Source organism: Athene cunicularia (genome assembly GCF_003259725.1).
Source record: "Athene cunicularia isolate RWA chromosome 7 unlocalized genomic scaffold, athCun1 chr7_part1, whole genome shotgun sequence".
In the NCBI taxonomy this organism is placed as follows: Eukaryota; Metazoa; Chordata; class Aves; order Strigiformes; family Strigidae; genus Athene; species Athene cunicularia.
In genome coordinates this window covers 16,701,613-16,719,066 of record NW_020799107.1, presented here as the reverse complement: position 1 = coordinate 16,719,066, position 17,454 = coordinate 16,701,613, and the positions used below count along the sequence as shown (strand labels likewise).

General features: G+C 39.5%; 2 protein-coding genes across 3 annotated transcripts in view; one reads left to right on the top strand and one right to left on the bottom strand.

Moving 5' to 3' along the window:
• ABCB11 (ATP binding cassette subfamily B member 11) overlaps positions 1–17,454 on the bottom strand; it is a 50,289-nt gene that overhangs the window by 26,364 nt on the left and 6,471 nt on the right. Inside the window, exons 3-11 of the mRNA XM_026852706.1 lie at positions 14,040–14,061; positions 12,597–12,644; positions 12,453–12,501; positions 10,267–10,508; positions 8,536–8,623; positions 7,461–7,594; positions 5,435–5,606; positions 3,542–3,666; positions 2,621–2,795 (exon numbers count right to left, since the gene is read on the bottom strand). Of these exons, the coding sequence (XP_026708507.1) occupies positions 2,621–2,795; positions 3,542–3,666; positions 5,435–5,606; positions 7,461–7,594; positions 8,536–8,623; positions 10,267–10,508; positions 12,453–12,501; positions 12,597–12,644; positions 14,040–14,061 (1,055 nt within the window). The remainder of the gene's footprint in view (positions 1–2,620; positions 2,796–3,541; positions 3,667–5,434; positions 5,607–7,460; positions 7,595–8,535; positions 8,624–10,266; positions 10,509–12,452; positions 12,502–12,596; positions 12,645–14,039; positions 14,062–17,454) is intronic.
• The window catches only part of DHRS9 (dehydrogenase/reductase 9), a 28,341-nt gene continuing 17,721 nt past the window's right edge, over positions 6,835–17,454 (top strand). The window contains exons 1-2 of one of the 2 annotated variants that reach the window (XM_026852711.1): positions 6,835–6,972; positions 12,622–12,655. The gene's annotated coding sequence lies outside the window, so the exon portion shown is untranslated. The remainder of the gene's footprint in view (positions 6,973–12,621; positions 12,656–17,454) is intronic. The other variant, XM_026852710.1, reaches the window with a different exon arrangement.

Below are 17,454 nucleotides of genomic sequence, written 5' to 3'. Positions count from 1 at the left end.
GATAAAGGCAGCTGGATGGAGTATTGAATATCAGAAGACACTTTCAAGAATTCAGCCTTGGAGTCTGGCCTTGCAGATGAGAGGCAAGTGAAGCTGTAGCACATCAACCAAAATGCCAAAAGCATTTGTCCAAGATTTCCTAACTGCTGCTAATGCTTCACTCCCTATGAAGGGGTTTTTATCAAGGTTCTTAAGTGTAGACAGGAAGTATCCAAGGCTGAAAAAGTTGACAATTCTGATAAGAGACAAGGGCTTCAAGGAACAGGACACTAGAAGATGGTGAACATCAAAAGATAAAGGCTTGGTACATGCAAATTCATTCATTGTCTATTCTTACAATAAGGAGTGAGCTGCACTGTATTGTAAATATAGCTTATTCTTCTCAGTGCTAATATACCAGGGTGTGTTTGTCAAAATAAACATTTTTTTTCCTAGAATTTACTCTGGTTTATTCCTCCTTAGTTTCTCAGTTACAGAGGTGGTTTGTCAGAACATATTATAAATATTTAGATGATGTCTTTGTTGTAGGCTTATGGTCCATTCTTTGATTTGTTGTGGCTGATAATTTGAACATTCACTCTGAGCATTAGTAGAACTGGTATGTAATCCTTTGTTGTAGTCTGGCAATACCTGAGAATTCTGCTAAGAAGCAACCAAGGACTCAGCCTTTTGAATACAACACAAACAGTAGTCAGGATAAATAAGCAAAGTGTATAAGGAAACACTACTGTTGAGAAAGAAATAAAAGTACACAGGACTCTGTTGTCCCTTGCACCATAGTGATATTTATTGAGAACAACCCTATAGCTAAAGTGGAAAACTCTAATGTACACATACTGTGCACTGCAAACATCTGCACTGTGATGCACAGATCATGCCATAAGTTCATACTCAGCTTTACTACAAACAAATACTCTTGTGTGAACAGGTGCCAAAGCAAGTAGCTTATAGGCATGTCAGAATCCATCACAAACATAAGGGAGCAGGTTCTGTACATCTGATAGAAGGAAAGGCAATGCTTGGTTTATCTCAATGCAGTATGACTGGTGTATGACCATTTTTTCAAAGACCAGGAAAAGCATATTTAAATCCTCCCCTCCTCCTCCCTGCCAGACTAGGAGTGTATGGTAGAAAACAGGAGGGAACAAGGAAGATGACTGGAAACTGAGATAGGAAGGGGAGCATAAGGGAGAGTCTCTCCATTGGCACCTATTTTTCAGATTCAGTGTATCTCCCCGCTGTTTGCTATTTGTCATTTGGAAGCACTGAACTATATTATCATTTGCAAGGCAAGGAAATTGCTTACTTTGTTTTTCACAGCACTACCTTGTATCAACTACTGATGTCAAGATCAGTTGCAAATGATTTCCTGTGAGGGACATCCTCTTTGAACAGAATGATTCATTTTTCCAGTACTTAAAGGGGGCTACAGGAAAGATGGGGAGGGACTCCTTATCAGGGACTGAAGAGATAGGATGAGGGGTAACAGTTTTAAACTGACAGAGGGTAGGTAGGTTTAGATGAGGTATAAGGAAGAAATTCTTCACTGTGAGGGTGGTGAGACACTGGCACAGGTTGCCCAGAGCAGCTGTGGCTGCCCCCTCCCTGACAGTGTTCAAGGCCAGGTTGGACGGGGCTTTGAGCAACCTGGGATAGTGGAAGGTGTCCCTGCCCATGGCAGGGGGTTGGAACTAGATGATCTTGAAGGTCCCTTCCAACCCAAACCAGTCTATGATTCCATGATTTTATAATGTTCTCAGAGTAATTTACCAAGCTCCATTTAGCAGGAAGTTTTGCTCTGCATGCTGGTGGTGGTTGGGAACTCTCATGGAGTGCAACAGGCAGAGAAGGAGCAAAAATAGATGTCTCATCAGAACACCCAAAACTTAAACAAGGCTCAGGGAAAATTTACTCTAGGTCTGGACTGGAGCCTGCCATTTGGGCAGTCCTGGCTTAAAGCAAGTGACCAAAATATGTGTCGATGTTGGTTTTATTGCATTTAGGTCATCAGTATCTATAGCATCTACTATGCAGAAGTGGATGCATGAGTGCCTTGCAGGTTAATATGGTTTTTGTACACGCTGCAGGAGCCACAGCCATGTGTGCTTTTATTAGCATATATGTTTACATCTTCTTTGTCATCTACAGAGCTGGATAGGCAATTAGCAACAGAAAATGGTGATTCAAAGGAACAGAAACTGTTCATGAGAGAGAGGTTAGATTTCATAAAACTTTCTTTGGTTAGGTTTCTCTTTACCACATTAGTGTTTTCCATCACAAAACAAGTTCTTTAGAGAAGCCAATACTCAGAAGTCACATGCTGACCCACAAAATGGGAAAGCTAGTTTCAGGCCTCTGTCAATTGTGTAGTAGGCTCTCAAACGAAAGTATTATTCTAACCACTGTAAGCAGCATTTCAAAACTGTAAAATAAACAGATTTTTTTAAAATCTTATCCAATTTTGCCAGATGCTTTCATACCTAAACTTAGTCATGATCTTTAAAAGACACAGTGTTTGTTACCACTAAGCAACCAGATACCAGAACATTACAAATATGTGTTCCAGAATTAATGTTTTAAGAAACAGTCCAGAAAACTTGCATCAAGCTATAATAGGTACCTGCAGAAGAGTGCCAGGTGAATACTCTTCTTCTTCAAGTACAAGTTTAGAGCCATACCAGAAGGCTAATGCATAACACAGGAAAATTATAAGCCACATGTAACCAGTGAATAATCCCATTATTATTCCTTTTCTAATTCCCCAGTGCTGAGCAAACACCAGATTCTTATCATATCTGTAGAAATAGAAGAAAAAAAAAAAGGGGGATGAAAATCATTTGATATAAAATTCACAATGAGCAAAGACCAACAAAATGAGGCATCTTCAATGGCCAGCTGTGCTACAGTCAACAGAGGGTCCGCATAAGGTTGATACCTCTCAGTCTGAAGTGAGACACCACTGCTGAAACCATCAGTGCTCATAGATCATGTAATCCCTGAAAGTTCTAGTGTAATAAGGACAAGAAAAGCCACACTCACTGCAGATACCTTGCCAGGGGGCCTGGGGTTTTAGCAGACTGACACAGGATTTGAGCATGTCCTACACCCATGTTATGTTTTGAATGAATTTAAAAGAAATTAGCAGTTTAACACCATCAAATCATTATGTCTTGCTGGAACTACTTCTCTTATTTAGCTTGAAAGTACGCAAAGTTTTCAGATGTGCTGCAAAAGTGATATATCATACAATGTACATACAATGGGAAAACTTGACAGTATGTTCCTGCTAGTGGGAATGACCTGAAGATAGTATTGCTGATGCTTTATTTCACTGCTTGACTAAATTATGAAACTGGTTTTGCGTATGTAATGTTATATGAAACCTAGATTTCTGTAACATGCCTGCACGTAATTCTCAAAGCTAACAGATGCTCATTGTTGTAGAATTTGGAGACTAACTGCCATGACTCTGAAGTGAATTACAACATTACGTTGCTACAGGAAAAAGAAATCAGAGACCTTGCAATTTGTCCAAACAAACCTTTCAACTTCTTTCTTCTCCCCACCAAAAGCAGCCACTGTTCTGATGGATGAGAGCACTTCATCAGCCACAGCTCCAGCTTTTGCATAAGCCTTTAATTCTCGGCCTGTTAGTTTTGCCACAGCCTACAAAAGCGTAAGAAATGCTGGTTAAACCTGAACTGTAGATAAAGACAAGGACAGCAGTAAGCAGTGCTGGCTGTCACACTGCGAGGTCTGCTCTGCATGAGGTCACCTCCTCCACTCTGAACAGGCTTTTACTAGGTATTCTGCACACTCACAGACTTCTGTCTTCCAATATTAGGGCATATACCTCTGTGACATCTTTCGCAGAATAGTTATCCCCTTGATCAACAGCTCTGCTCCAGGTAGCTAGAAAGAAACACTGACACCACCTGCTTTCCCTCCCCACCTCCTTCCTTCCTTCCTTCCTTCCTTCCCTCCCTCCCTGCTGCTAACAGGACTTAAGTAGGTTGCAGACTGAGGGTCTTTACATGGTGGGAGAAAGGGAGAGCTTAAGGGGCAAAAGCAGCCCTTTAGACACTGTGGCAGAGCCCAGCTTCAGGAAGAAGAATGATACTGATGGAGAAGGATGCAAACAGATGTTGCCCACCACTGTGCTTTGTTTCTTAGGCTGGCAACAAATAGGTCCCTATACAGCAGCTCAGAGCACACTGGATGCTCAAAACTGACCTAGGCTCAAGAAAATGCTCAAATTAACAGAATAAAATCTAGTCATGTACAACTCTGCATGAAGGTATCACATTGGCTTGGGAATGACATACCACTAGAAACTGTAAAGTGTCATTATTTGCTTTCTCTCTTCAAATACCCTAGCCCAGGCATCTATTAGCCACTTTTGGAGACAGGAAACCAGACTAGATTGACCTTCAGTCTGTTTTCTTTATGGTAAAAAACAAGGACTTGGGCTGGAAAGGTTGTAAGGAGGAAACACTTAACAGTGGGTATGTGAAAGGAAAGAGAAAGAGACAGAGAAATAAGAATGGAAAGGGGGGAAATTACAAACATAAAGGGGAATGAGCTCAGAAAGGAATTGCAGATGAAGGAAAGAGGCATTTTGGAGTTTATTTAATTCACTTCCAGGATTCTGCTCTCCTACTTCACACTGAGTCATTATTCATGTCATCTACTTACAGCCAGTATAAGTTGCTAAAGGAGAGCAGGAAGATGAGAAATTAGTCAGTTACATTAGAAGTTTGATAGCAAAAGCACAGCAAACTTCCTGGCATGGTAGAAGTGAGATACGCAAAGGGCTGAACAAAACCAAAGAGCAGAGTATGAGAGAGTGCAGAGGAAGAGCAGGAACTGCCCAGCCCAGCTGAGCGTGGGAGAGGAGGTGAAAAGGCAGAAGATACCAAAGTTTTCCTCTTCACTGTCCTTTCTCTGCACAGTGACCCGGAGTTTGTAGGGAGCCGATGGAGAAGCAGAACAGGAGCAACTGGGAGGGGACACAGTAGCTTCCAGGAGCAGGGACAGCTTGAGGTAAGTTTGAGTAGTTGTTTTCAACTATTTTATAGCTCCAAAACTTGTTCATCTCTAAAAGTGCCTAATCTACATAGAGATGATTGAGCCCCATGTCTACTGACCATCTAAACCAGGTGTGTAGTAATAGAAAGAATGTGTAGGCCAGATTCTGATCTCAGCAACCTTAATATCCATCCACAGGACCCAGTAGAAGTTATGCTTACTCTCTCATCTTAGAAGCAGGATACATTATTCTGGGAATCAGAATAAGCAAAGCGGGAGCAAAGCCTGCCTTCCCCCTGCCTCCACCCCTGGTGCTGCTGTGACCATAATCTGCCTCTCTTGACTTTAAAGGGGTGTAATAGTCTTTTACCAACACCTGAACATGAACCTCTCACAATTCACTTACCAAGCCATAGATAGCTGCTCCAACCCCAAGCAGAGGGCTGACTGCTATGATAACCAAGGTTAATTTCCAGCCACTGACAAACCCCAGTAGGAATCCACACACAAAGGTGGTTAAGCGCTGGATAAAGATTGCTGCTTGGTCAGCAATAGCCTCATTAATTTTGTTAACATCACTGGAAAAAAAAAAATCCAATAGAAGATTAGTGAGCATATCTTTTGTTTGTGTTGCAGGCCTTGGCCACATTTGCATTAGTTGCTTTCCCTTGGAGAGGTCCCTTCCTCACCCCTATGCTTTCCACCATCACCCCTTCCAGAAATCCTGGGCTACACTGAGAAACTCTGGTGCCTTTATAATGGCAGAAGACTTTTACACATGAATACTCAGAGATTATATTGTCTTTTCCTAGGAAAAGTCATTCTGCCAGCAGACTCATTCACTAGCTGCTTCTTACTACCTGTGCCCCAGCTGATTCAATGGAGAGGGCAGAGACATCCCAGCTGGATGCATCTATCTGATAATGGAAAAACAGTATAGCTGATATGACATTCCTCCCATCATGGGGCACTGAGAATGTACCATATCACCTTGCTGAGGGGGCAGGAAAAGGGAGGAAGGCTATAACTCTCTTCTAGTTCCACTTTCCATGACCTCCTGGTTCTTCTCCCCAGCCTATCAGGTAGTTTGTTCTCTAAATGAGAGGAAGAGTGGGAAAACTGAGGAGGGCCACTTTAACACTGGAGGCAGTGGGAAAACATGACAGCTCTATCACATGGGGGACAGTGGTGCAGCGGTTAACATCATTTGACCCCTAGGCAGCTGCAGTTAATTTATTTTCTCTTATGCATTGCCAACACACAAAAACTGTCTTAAAGCCAAACAGTCATAATATTTCTGCCACTCTTGGCTACTACCCCAGCCCTGAGAGTAGAAGAACTGGGAAATCCTGGAATAAATGGGAGCAAGTGGGGTTGAGGTTTAAAGTGCAAAGTTGTCAACTCATTCATATATCAGGTAAAATTACAGTCCTCTACTGAAACATTTAGGAGTGTTGATTTGAAGAACATGTTTATATTTGTTCTGGATAGGGTTTTTTGCAGTCAGGAAGCTCTTTGTAAGAACAGGAAAATGTTGCTCATAAAACCAGGGAACTAAGTGTTATTTATTAGACAAATATGAGCTCAGTCCTTTTTTTTTTTTTTTTTTTTGCCAGAGAAACTCTTCACAGTGACTTACACTTGGCATTTATTCTTCATAAAAAGAACACGACAGAAGGTCATAGATACCACTGGGCAGTAAGTAAAGGCAAACAAAATCTCCTTTACAGAAAAAAATCTTCCACAAATTTGACTACAATTAATGCAGGCACGACTGAGAACAGGGAGCCATCTAGAGTCGGCATATTCACCCCGCAGCTGCCTTCAGCCTGTAAACAGGAACCACTACCAAAAGAAGCAAGCCTTAAACTATGCTTTTCTCAGGGCTAGATGTTTACTCGGGATAAGAAGGTTTCTTCGTCTACCTTGGGTCCCTTTCTAAAGGTAGGTGCTTGTACCTTCTTTGGCAAGATTAAGCGAGGCTCACTCTTTTCTTTTAAAAGCTAGCAAAAGCAAAGTGTGCTCATAATGTAATTTTCTTGTCTGGAAAGTGAGAGTTAGTTCAAACCCACATCTCCAGCCTCAGGGAGTGTGGCACTAGCGGCCAAATTACAGATCACTCTGAAAGGACTGGGAGGAGAAGGGAAGGATAGGACAAGCTGGCAAAAAATACCCACCACCCCAAAACCCAACCAAAAAAATCCTCATTTACTGACAGTTAAGGCACAAAAAGGAAATAATAGTGGCTTAAAAGTTATGACACTCAGTTCAAAGGTGGGGGAGATAATCAGACTGGTCCCTGCTCCCAGGAACATAGCTGTATTTTATATTCTTAGAAGGTGTTTGTCAAATGCCTAGTTATTGCCATTCTGTTATGTTTGGAAGGAAGTGTAAAGTGTTCTCTGTGGCATATGTTTTTCTAGATTACTTACTCAGAAATTCGGGTGTTCAGTTCTCCTACAGATGTACAGTCAAACCAGCCTATATCCATTCGCATTACTTTCCTGAAATAAGCTTTCCTGATTTTCTGTATCTGACGAGCTGCAGCCATAACCCAAAAGCAGATCTGGGAAGAGTATAATGTGGCTGATAAATTGTAGTTAAAAGTCTTTCTACTCCAAACAAATAGGAAAAAGCAATTTGGCTAAAATGGGAAAGAGCAATTTGGCTATTGATAAAATTACTATTCAGGTAAAATACTAGCTATACAGACATGATAGTTATTTCATGCCTTTGTTCTTTAAAAAATCCAGCAATTTTACAAAGTCTCTGGATCAAACCCTTGTCTCAGTTCTCATAGGCTGAGAGGAGATGCAAGTTAAATCACTTGTACTGTTACATGGATGTCATACGGACAAAAATTGTTCCATCTACAGCTATAAGTAATATAGGGATGGCAGCCACCCCACCTCAGCAAAACTCTGGGATAGTTTTCAGGAAGGAAAATGGCAAGTGGTTTTTGCAATTATAAAAAGCTTCAAAAGCAGTGGACCCTTTAGCAGATTATGCAGGAATCGTCCAAGTTTGTGGCTTATCTGTGTCATAAGGACTGAACCATTACTACAGAATGGGTAGGGTGGGATTCTTCTTCAATATTGGTTTTACACTATTGTTACTCTGTAATATCTCTATAATGGAAACAGAATGCTCAATGCAGCTGAGATGCCTACTGGGAATTTGCATGCCTTTCAGCTGTTTTTTCAGGAGGGCATGTGGATTCCATAGTAACCACACTTGAACAAGTATTTTGTGTGGTGTGGAAGAAGCAGCATCTATTCATCTCACTGGGTAGAACAACATATCCTTACACAAATGTATGCATGCACAAATCCAAGGAGGTCTCAGATTGCCAGAGCTAACCTATTTCAGCTGATAGAATGAGAACTGAAAGCATCTGCCTTGCTCAAATGGGCAGCTGACTAAGCAGTCAAAAGGAACACAGTTAATATAAACTTAATTATTTAGTGATTTAAAGTTTGAAATCAAAATGGGGAACAAAATACTGACTTGGAGGTATCCTAACATAAGTACGGCACAACCAATTCCTGCATAGTAACCTGCAAATTTGGTCATTTCTTGTTCAATGTCCAGCAGCCTGGGGGGGAAAAAAAAAGATAGTTAGCAATACTGTTTTAAGTTTCTCACAAATTTCTAGTCTGCTGTTTCTCCGAGTTAGAGTCACATCAGCTGGCAAGTCAGCTTGTTTTGCTAATGGAGCACTGTTTCCCAATACCAATACTGGCGCTAGCACTAGCAGTGGCTTGTTTGCTCTGCCTGTTGCACAGGGATAGGGCGCTGGCAGGTATCAGAAAATGCGCTGCTGTCCTGGAGCAACCCTGCAGTCTGAGAAACCCTGCCAGACTGCATGCCCTGAAACAGTACAGGTGAGAGGGTATTTCAGGGAAGAGCTGCCCAGCAAATTTTCATTAGAAGTTGAATGTGCTTGCTTTGTGCCATTATACCAACTAATAACATTCAGATTTAAAAAGTGTTTTATAGGGAGAAATGGGGACTGTTAACGTCAACTCAAGTATTACTTTGTATCATAAGCTTGCTAATCTGATTTTTTTTCTTTTTAGTTCAAGTGGGAGTACTAAATTACTCCTAATATCAGTGAAGGGCATTGAGTTGCTGCTATTGCATTTATATTGCTTTGAAATAGGCATTTCAGGTCATTATCAGTTATGCTTTTAGATAACTTTTTAAAATCATCCTGCAGACAGCAAATTTTGTTCTGTTTACCCAGAATTTGGTACACTGAAGTTTTAGGCCAAAATGGAACACTATGCACCTGACCTGATCTCCTGCAAAATACAATCATGGAAACATCTCAGATGCCTGACACAGATATCCAGTACCATTTTTTTTAATATATCCTACCTGATGCATAGTTGTTGCTTCAGAGGAACAGAGGTCTGTAGCAAATCCAGTATGCTATCTGCCAGACCCATCTCAGAGGGCTGGTTTGGACAGCCTGGAGCAAATAATTTGGCCCTAATCACCTACATGTAGGAATGTGAATCTCTTCCCATGTGCTCTGAATTTCAGAGACCTTCAGACAACCAACTCTTAATTCTAATTAAATATCTAATTAAATGTCACTCAGAGATTAGAAAACCCTTTGAATGATGCACTGAAAAAGAACGTTATGAAAGGTTACAGGTTCAAATTTGGCTTTGACAGTTATCTGTATCTAAATTAATCATCAAGACTCCATTTATTGTGGTTAATGGAAAGAAACAGGCACTCTTACAGGGCAGTTCATCTGACGTGCCTTAGACACCTCCCATAAAGTGAGATGAATTACATCCTATAAGCACTCATTTCTCTCCAATGGCTAAAGTTTAGCTAACCAGCTCAGAAGTCAGCAGGTACCTATAGGTACCTAAGTCCTAGCCAGAAGGACCAGAAGTCAGTATTACCTACACTGTCACCAGAAAAAACGGATTAATGAACTCAGATGTGTATCAGGTACATCTGTTATCAGAACAATCATCATAAAAATATATATCCTTGTTGGCATCTATAGCTGAAAGGCCAAGACCCAAGCTGACCTTCTGTCCCTTCAAGTAATATCTCCAACTCAGAAACAGAACTCTCTAACAAGAACCATGCCCTTTTCCTGCCTTATGGATAGAAAATGTAAGGTTTAAAGGCTGAACTGGACCTTCACTAGCAACATGTTCTCTGACAAGACATAATAACAAAGGAAAAGAAACAAATACATCTACTACTTACCCACATCTTATTGTGGCGTTCTTTTCATTCTGATGAATAGTACCATTAATCCACACTATGGTGTTATTTACACATGTCTTTCCTGGGTCTTTAAGCTCTTGCATTTCAATGTCATATTCAATAAATGTGTCTGCCATTGCACCAAACACAAGCAACACAGCTGGCTGGGCTGCTCCATGAACAATAGCACAGAAACCACCAAGAACCATCATTAAAATTTCCATAGATGAAGAAAATCGAAACTAAAGAGACAGGAAAAAAATATGGTCTCTGCTGAGAGGCCATCATCATGCTGGTTATATACGGATAAATTGTTAATCAGTTAAGTCAGATACAAAATCATTCTCTTTAAATTTCAGAATTATCTTCAATACAGAAAGATGACAAGTCTCTCTCTCTCTCCAATCTAACCTAATCGCACCTGTGATTACAGCCTCATAAATTATTATGAGCTCCCTTTTAGCAGAATCTGACCATGTGAATGAATGTATTATCATATAACATTAATAGCTCAATATCATTCCACATTATCATCATTCCAGAAACTGGCTAAAAGATTAAGAATAGTAATTATAATTCATATATATAGTCTGCTTTGCAGTTTTCCTGTGGGGACAGAGAGAGAATGAGGAAAAAACCTTAGGGCATTATGCAGAGCATCTGAACAGAGTTGGACAATTTCTCAAAAGTCTGGGGTACTGTGGTCGAAAACCAAAGAATCTCAGAGCAAATTCTAGTTAATATTCTAAAATGTGTTGGCTGAGCCAGCCAGTTGTGCATGGGCTCTTAATCTGGGAGAAATCTATAGAAATATGACATAGTATGCAGTAAAAAAAGGATTGAGCTAAATCCTATTACCTTACATTTGCTGTGGGCCAAGAGCATTCACACATGCAGCTGGTGACTCAGCTAAGATACAGCAACTTGTTGCCTTTGTCATTATTGTGTTAAGTCTGATTCTCAGACTGAAGTCATGTGTAAACATACAGATCAAACTGTCCATATAGAATATCAGTATCAAATGCTATATATTTTGAACTGGGAGTGTAATGAGGAATCATAACCTGCTGAAGAACTTGTCCAGGTTCTGTTGGTGATATAATGTGTGAGAAGAAAAGGTGGGAATTTGGCGCACATATGGAAAAGGGACATTAGGGCAGAGATGAGATACAGGGAAAAAATAAGTCAGTTAATGTACAAGATAAATAAATAAAAGGTCCTTCTACAAAAAAAACATAATAAGAAAACTGTAGTACTACCAGTGTTTTGCAAACCTTGCTCATAAGAGGTCTAGGAATTCCCTTGATTAAAAAAAAAAAAAAAAAAAAAAACCCACACAGAAAATGCACAGATATGTGATACCTAATCTCTCAGCACATCTGATTCAAACACACTCTGTTTACCAGCTGCACTTTAGGAGTTAAACATCTGTGCAAAACAGGCTACAGAATTCAGACAGCTCTGCTTGACAGACATAGCCCTCTGTATAGACAGGCTGTTCTCCCCACCCAGCCAAGGGCTGAGATACTTAGCCAGGTAGAGAACAAGCCATATGGATGTAACTACACTAGCCCAGTACTACAGTCAGGACCATATTTGGACACATTACAAGCTAGTTGCCTAGACTACATGCAAAGCAGAAGTAATAAAACCTCTTAGATGCAAGCTGCTAGGTTGGACATCTCTCTATTACATAAATTTTAAAATTTAGATGTACCCTATGGGATTCCAAGACCCATCAAAAGCTAGACATACCATACAGTATTGTCCATTCCCAAGTTTCTATAGTTACTAGATCTTCTAATACCCATGGAGCAATTACAACAGAGCTAAATTATCTGCCAGATATCACACAGCAAATTTTTGGCAGAAATAAGAATGAACCAAGACACTTAGGTCCCTGCTGTGCATATTAACTCTTTCCCCACATCTTACCCGTAGGTTCAATATAATGTGCTTAATAGACAATTATGACACAAATATCAGTAACTGATGCCCAGCTGATAAAATGACAAAGGGTTCTATTAAATTCCCATTGACTTTAATGGCAGGATTTCATGCCAAATGGTTTAATCCTTAAAAGTTTGGCTTAGTCACAACTATTCCCCAAAGCAACCATATAGGTTTTTGTCACTTATTCTGCAGCACAATACCCATAAAATATTTGTAGCCACTGCTTTCATTACCAGCTGAAAGAAGCCAACACGAATACTGTTTTCTTTCTTTTCTGATGACCTTCAAGAACAGAAAACATAAATTTATAAACATGTATTTTAGCACATATTTTCTTCTAGATGCAAAGTTAGTGCACAGAATTGAACTTAACTCACTTTTCACTTTTCTTCTCTATAAAAGGTTCTTCATATGTATAGAAATTCCTAGGAAAAAGGATAAGATTCTACATTAATTCTTTTTTTCTCTTTGTTACTTCTCTGAAGTTACCTTTTATTTGAGATATTTTTCCCAGAATTTTAAGAGACAAGCTGTTACTTTCAGATTTCTTTGGAACCAGTGATTGATGTTTCTTTTAAATATCAGACAGGTACTAGAATGGAGGTTAGGTTAAAATGATCTGAAGGTTTATGTTTTGTTTCATAAGCAGCTCCTCAAAACACTGTTTCTATAATGTGGATTGTGGGTTCTTTGAGGTCAGTTATAAAAAAAAAATACCATCCAAATTTTTGGCTAGTCCTTTCTTTAAGACAGGGAAAGGTCCTGTTCCCATTCCCTCTTACATTGCCTGTATGTTCATATGTCCATAGTGGCAGTAGAATCTCTCACCCTACCAGACGGGGTTTTTTTTTCAGTGCTCACATTATGTGTTGCTATTCTCTATGATCAGTTAAAATCTAAAGGACTAATAGTACCATTATGGATGGGATCCATACTATAGCAAGTAATCATCAGCTGTGTAACTCAGTAATGAATGAATACGGATTTTCAATTTGGATAGGGTTTTTTAATGAAACAAATTAATTCAAACTATATTTGTTATTAACAGTTTTCAGAAACCAGATCCTAGAAATTCTGAAGGAAGCCTCATATGTGTAGTAGGTAGGACCACATGTGTGTTACATGTCCAAGAGAACCCAGGTTTCAAGATATGTGCAAGGACCATGGTAGATCTTGAATACTGGGCTGGTTCTCTCTGAGATGGGCAACCTGACAAAGACAAAAATTAAGAGATGCTCTTGCTTCCTCATTTTAGGACTAGTTCTTAGACTGTGTCCACTGTGTCAGAAAGAGTTGGCATAAATTACAGCACCTATTAGGATGTCCGGTCTGCTACAGAGTTGTCTCAAGATCTAGGAATAGGGAGGCTCTTAACCCCATTCAAATCTCAGATTATACCTGAAGTTGAAGGTCTCTAAATAATTTCATCTTTTAACTATCTAGAATTCTACATTTAAGTCTTAATATCTGAGCTCAAATGAAGTGAGATAATTCCTTTTATTTTAAAGTCTCACATTAAGTTTTAAGATACATTAATCAAGATTGATTAAAATCCTTTGAAAAACTCATTTCTCAAAGCACTGAAGAAAGATAAATTTGAATATCAAAAATTTTCAGAACAACAATAATATTTTGCTGCCATTATTCTTTTTCTAAGACTATTTTGGTCTACCTGTACCAAATACAGCAGTTCAACTCCTGGAGAACAGTTCTTTATTAAATACCATATATTCTATAAATACATCAATTTGATCTGATGATATTAACATCTTCGAATATTCCTAGAAATATTGATTGCTCCGTTCGTGTACATGACTTACTCTGATTTCTTGAAGCTGTTACCTGTTAGAGAAAATAAATGCACAATCTAGTTAATAATTATTATTAAAGTCCATGATCTTCTGTAGACATGTGAAACACAAACCCTAGAACCCCATGGGACCTGATCATTCCTGAGTTATAAGCATATCATTCCCACTGATACATGTAGCCAGGAACAAGAACTGACATGGGTCCAAAAATTCACTGGTACGTTTATATCAATTTATGCATGTCTTCTCTTGAAGAAGTAGTCTCAAATTTTCATTCCCCCGATGACAAAATGGTTTTCACTAAGTACATTATTCAAAACATTTGCCAAAAGTCAACTGATTTTCATTGCAAACTATTTGCTAGTATTCAAGCACTTCTCTTGGACACTGCCTCACTGAGGAACACTACTCTCCTGCAGTCCATGCATGCTACCTGAAAGGAGTAGTGGCAGCTCCTCACTCTTGCCTTCCAGCAATTTAGAGACTGCAAATCCTGTGGAAGAGAGGCGGCTCTGCTCCTGGAGGGTAAGATGAACTTGTCACACTGATGTCTGTTATTGGGATACTCTCTAAGGAACCACATCTTAGAGAAATGGAATTATACTACAAGATATAATTATCTATAGGGCAACTCCTTAGTCCCCAGAGCAGGTCTGGATTTAGCTCCCTTTTCAAGGGTTGTTGTTAAATGCTTCATACCTAAAGCATAGCTTGTGTTGGCAGGGGCCCCCAAAGAATTGTCATCATAGGGGCTGATGTAGAAAATATTTGCTGTGCATCACTTGGGATAACAATGAATAAAGAGCTGGTTTTATGTATAGAGCACACTTGGATAATCTAAGGGCACTGGGCATATGCACCTTGCTCATTTACGATGCTGTTGGCAGCCCAGCATCAGGTTCAGAACTATGGTATGCTTTTCAGGCAGTGCCTTCCTTTCTTCACATCTAGTGACACAACACTGGGCATGCACAGGCCTGTCTCACAGAGCAAACACAGAGGAATATTGGGTCACAATTCACAGAGGGTGCAAAGAAGTCACTGCAACCACAAATTTTGCCTCCATCATTTTCCTACCGAAGGGAAGAAGGCTTTTCCACTGTCTCTAGGGTTTTGCATTTCCAGTGTTAGATGGAAGCAGTCTGAGTTTGGGACTGAAGGAACAGCTGATTACATCTCCTTTTTGGGGTTAATGAGATAACTATTTAGCTTTAACTAACAGTGAGTCTATTGGTTTTATTCTGTTCTGTTTGTAACTTGGGGATGATAAAAAGAAAATTCTTTCAATAAGAACATATGCGTATTTGAAGAATCACAGACATTTTTCCAGGAAGGTTCTACTTTGTAAAATTATCATTACAAGTAATCATTTGGTGTTAGAAAAGATCTGGCTGTGAAGGAAGAAGAAACATCTGTTTTTAGTTTTTTGAAGTTTGGTGGCTGGTAACAGCTGTAGTTGTTTGAAACCATTCCTGGAAGATTCTCCATGGTTTGTCGAAAAGTTCAGGTTTAGAGAAAGCTTCCTCTGCAGGCTGGTAATACAAAGTGTTTTGCAAGAAATGAAGGAATTGGTTACTAGTTTAATAATGGGAGGAACAAGAGTCTGGCGAAACAACTTTCTGAGTCATATCAATTTAGAGAGCAAAATAAACATTCTCCAAAGGTGAAGAAATCTTTATCTATTAAATCGAAGAGGGAAACAAGAGTATATCAATGCTATTCAAGACTGCGAGGAACTGCAGGTCAGCTCTTGTGGACCAGCAGTTTTTAAGAGGAGGAGAATTTGAAATTATGTTACCTATGCTTAATTTGAGAGAAAGAAAGAGATAAATAGTAGTTCACACCGCTACAATTGAAAAAGTGAAAAAGAGAACAGAACATGATTTTTATAGAAAAGAATGTAGAGAAGATGAAAAAAATTATTAACCCTAAAGAAAAAAGCTATAGTAATCCTTGAATGCTCAAAAAATTTGAAAGAGGCATTAAGGCATGTAAGAAAGAAATTTTACAATTTGAAGAAACAGAATCAGAGAACAGTGGGAGGATATTGCCAAGAATCTGAGGTTTTACTGGTATTGTGAGAACACAGTAAAAGTTAAGCTTGAGGAAATCAGATACTTGATTCAAGTGATGAAAAATTGTACTCAAAAGGCTCTCAACTAAAGCTGGCTCTTAACTACACCTACAGATGTAGTGTTCAAAGGCTGATCCAGATATGGCTAATTCTTACTAATATGTATAAAAGATGGTTATTGAAACAAACCTCACTGATCAATCAACAGAATGCCAGTACATTTTTAAAGCAATGATGTGTGCTTTGGGAAAGGTGCTCTAGCAGTTCAACAAACTGCCCACTACATTAAGCAGAAAACACAGTGCATTTCCAAGGAAACTGAGAAACCAGAGACAAATTCACCTCTTAGGCCATAAAAACCCCAATTGTGAAAAGAGGAATAGATTTGGTCCCCATCGAAAGTCTTCTGCCAAAATCCCATAACAAGTAAAAGCAACAAGTAGGTAAGACAAACCAGCAGATGAAAAACAATGCCCCCAAACCAGCTAGATAAATCTGGGCAATCTAGGAGTTCTAAGTAAGTGGTTGGAACAGACAAACAGTCTTCTGTCCCAGAAGTCAAATGACATATCCCCTTAACCTAATCACTCCCTTTTCTCATCATTTCTCCTGCCTCTCCTCCAATATTAGAGTCCACAATGCCCCCTGCACTGAAACTGCCTTTAGTTAGCAGCCTAAGTGAGAAGTTTTAAAAACAAAACAAAACAGCAGGGGAGGGGAGTAAGGAGATCTGTACTGCTTCAGCATGAAAATGGCTGCTCATGCCAGCAGGATGCAGAGCAGTGTGCTGGGGTAACAATACACTGTGGAGAGAGCAGACTTTCAGAGAACATTAATATTGGTTGCTTTCACAGTCTTGGAGCTGAGGTTGCTGTTGCTGTGTTGCAGACTTTGAAATCAGCTGCAGAATTCTAGCATGCCAGCTTTGGTTTTAAGAATACATTCAAGCTATTTGGAGGACCATTTCCTACTCTATCTTCTTACCAGGTGAAGCAATAGATTTGAAGTTCCTAACAAAAACAGACCTTTGAATCTGTTGAATAGGAGATTATCTAGTCTATCAGAATAATCCCAACACAGTGAAAGAAATTTGATGAGGGTGGTTAAAACCAAAGGAATTATCTGGCTAACACAGAGACAGAAGATGGGAATAAGACACCTTCTGCACATGAAGCTTTTGTTCAGTTTCTAATGCCAGAGCAATAAAAAAATACATGTACAGTCTTCTGATGGAATGGCTGCTTTTACGTTTCCAGGTATCAGTCAATCTCTATGAAGATAATCAGGCAAGGCTTAGCCCAAACTCAGACTGAATACTTCAAATGTGTTCAGACTCTACTGCTATGCCCA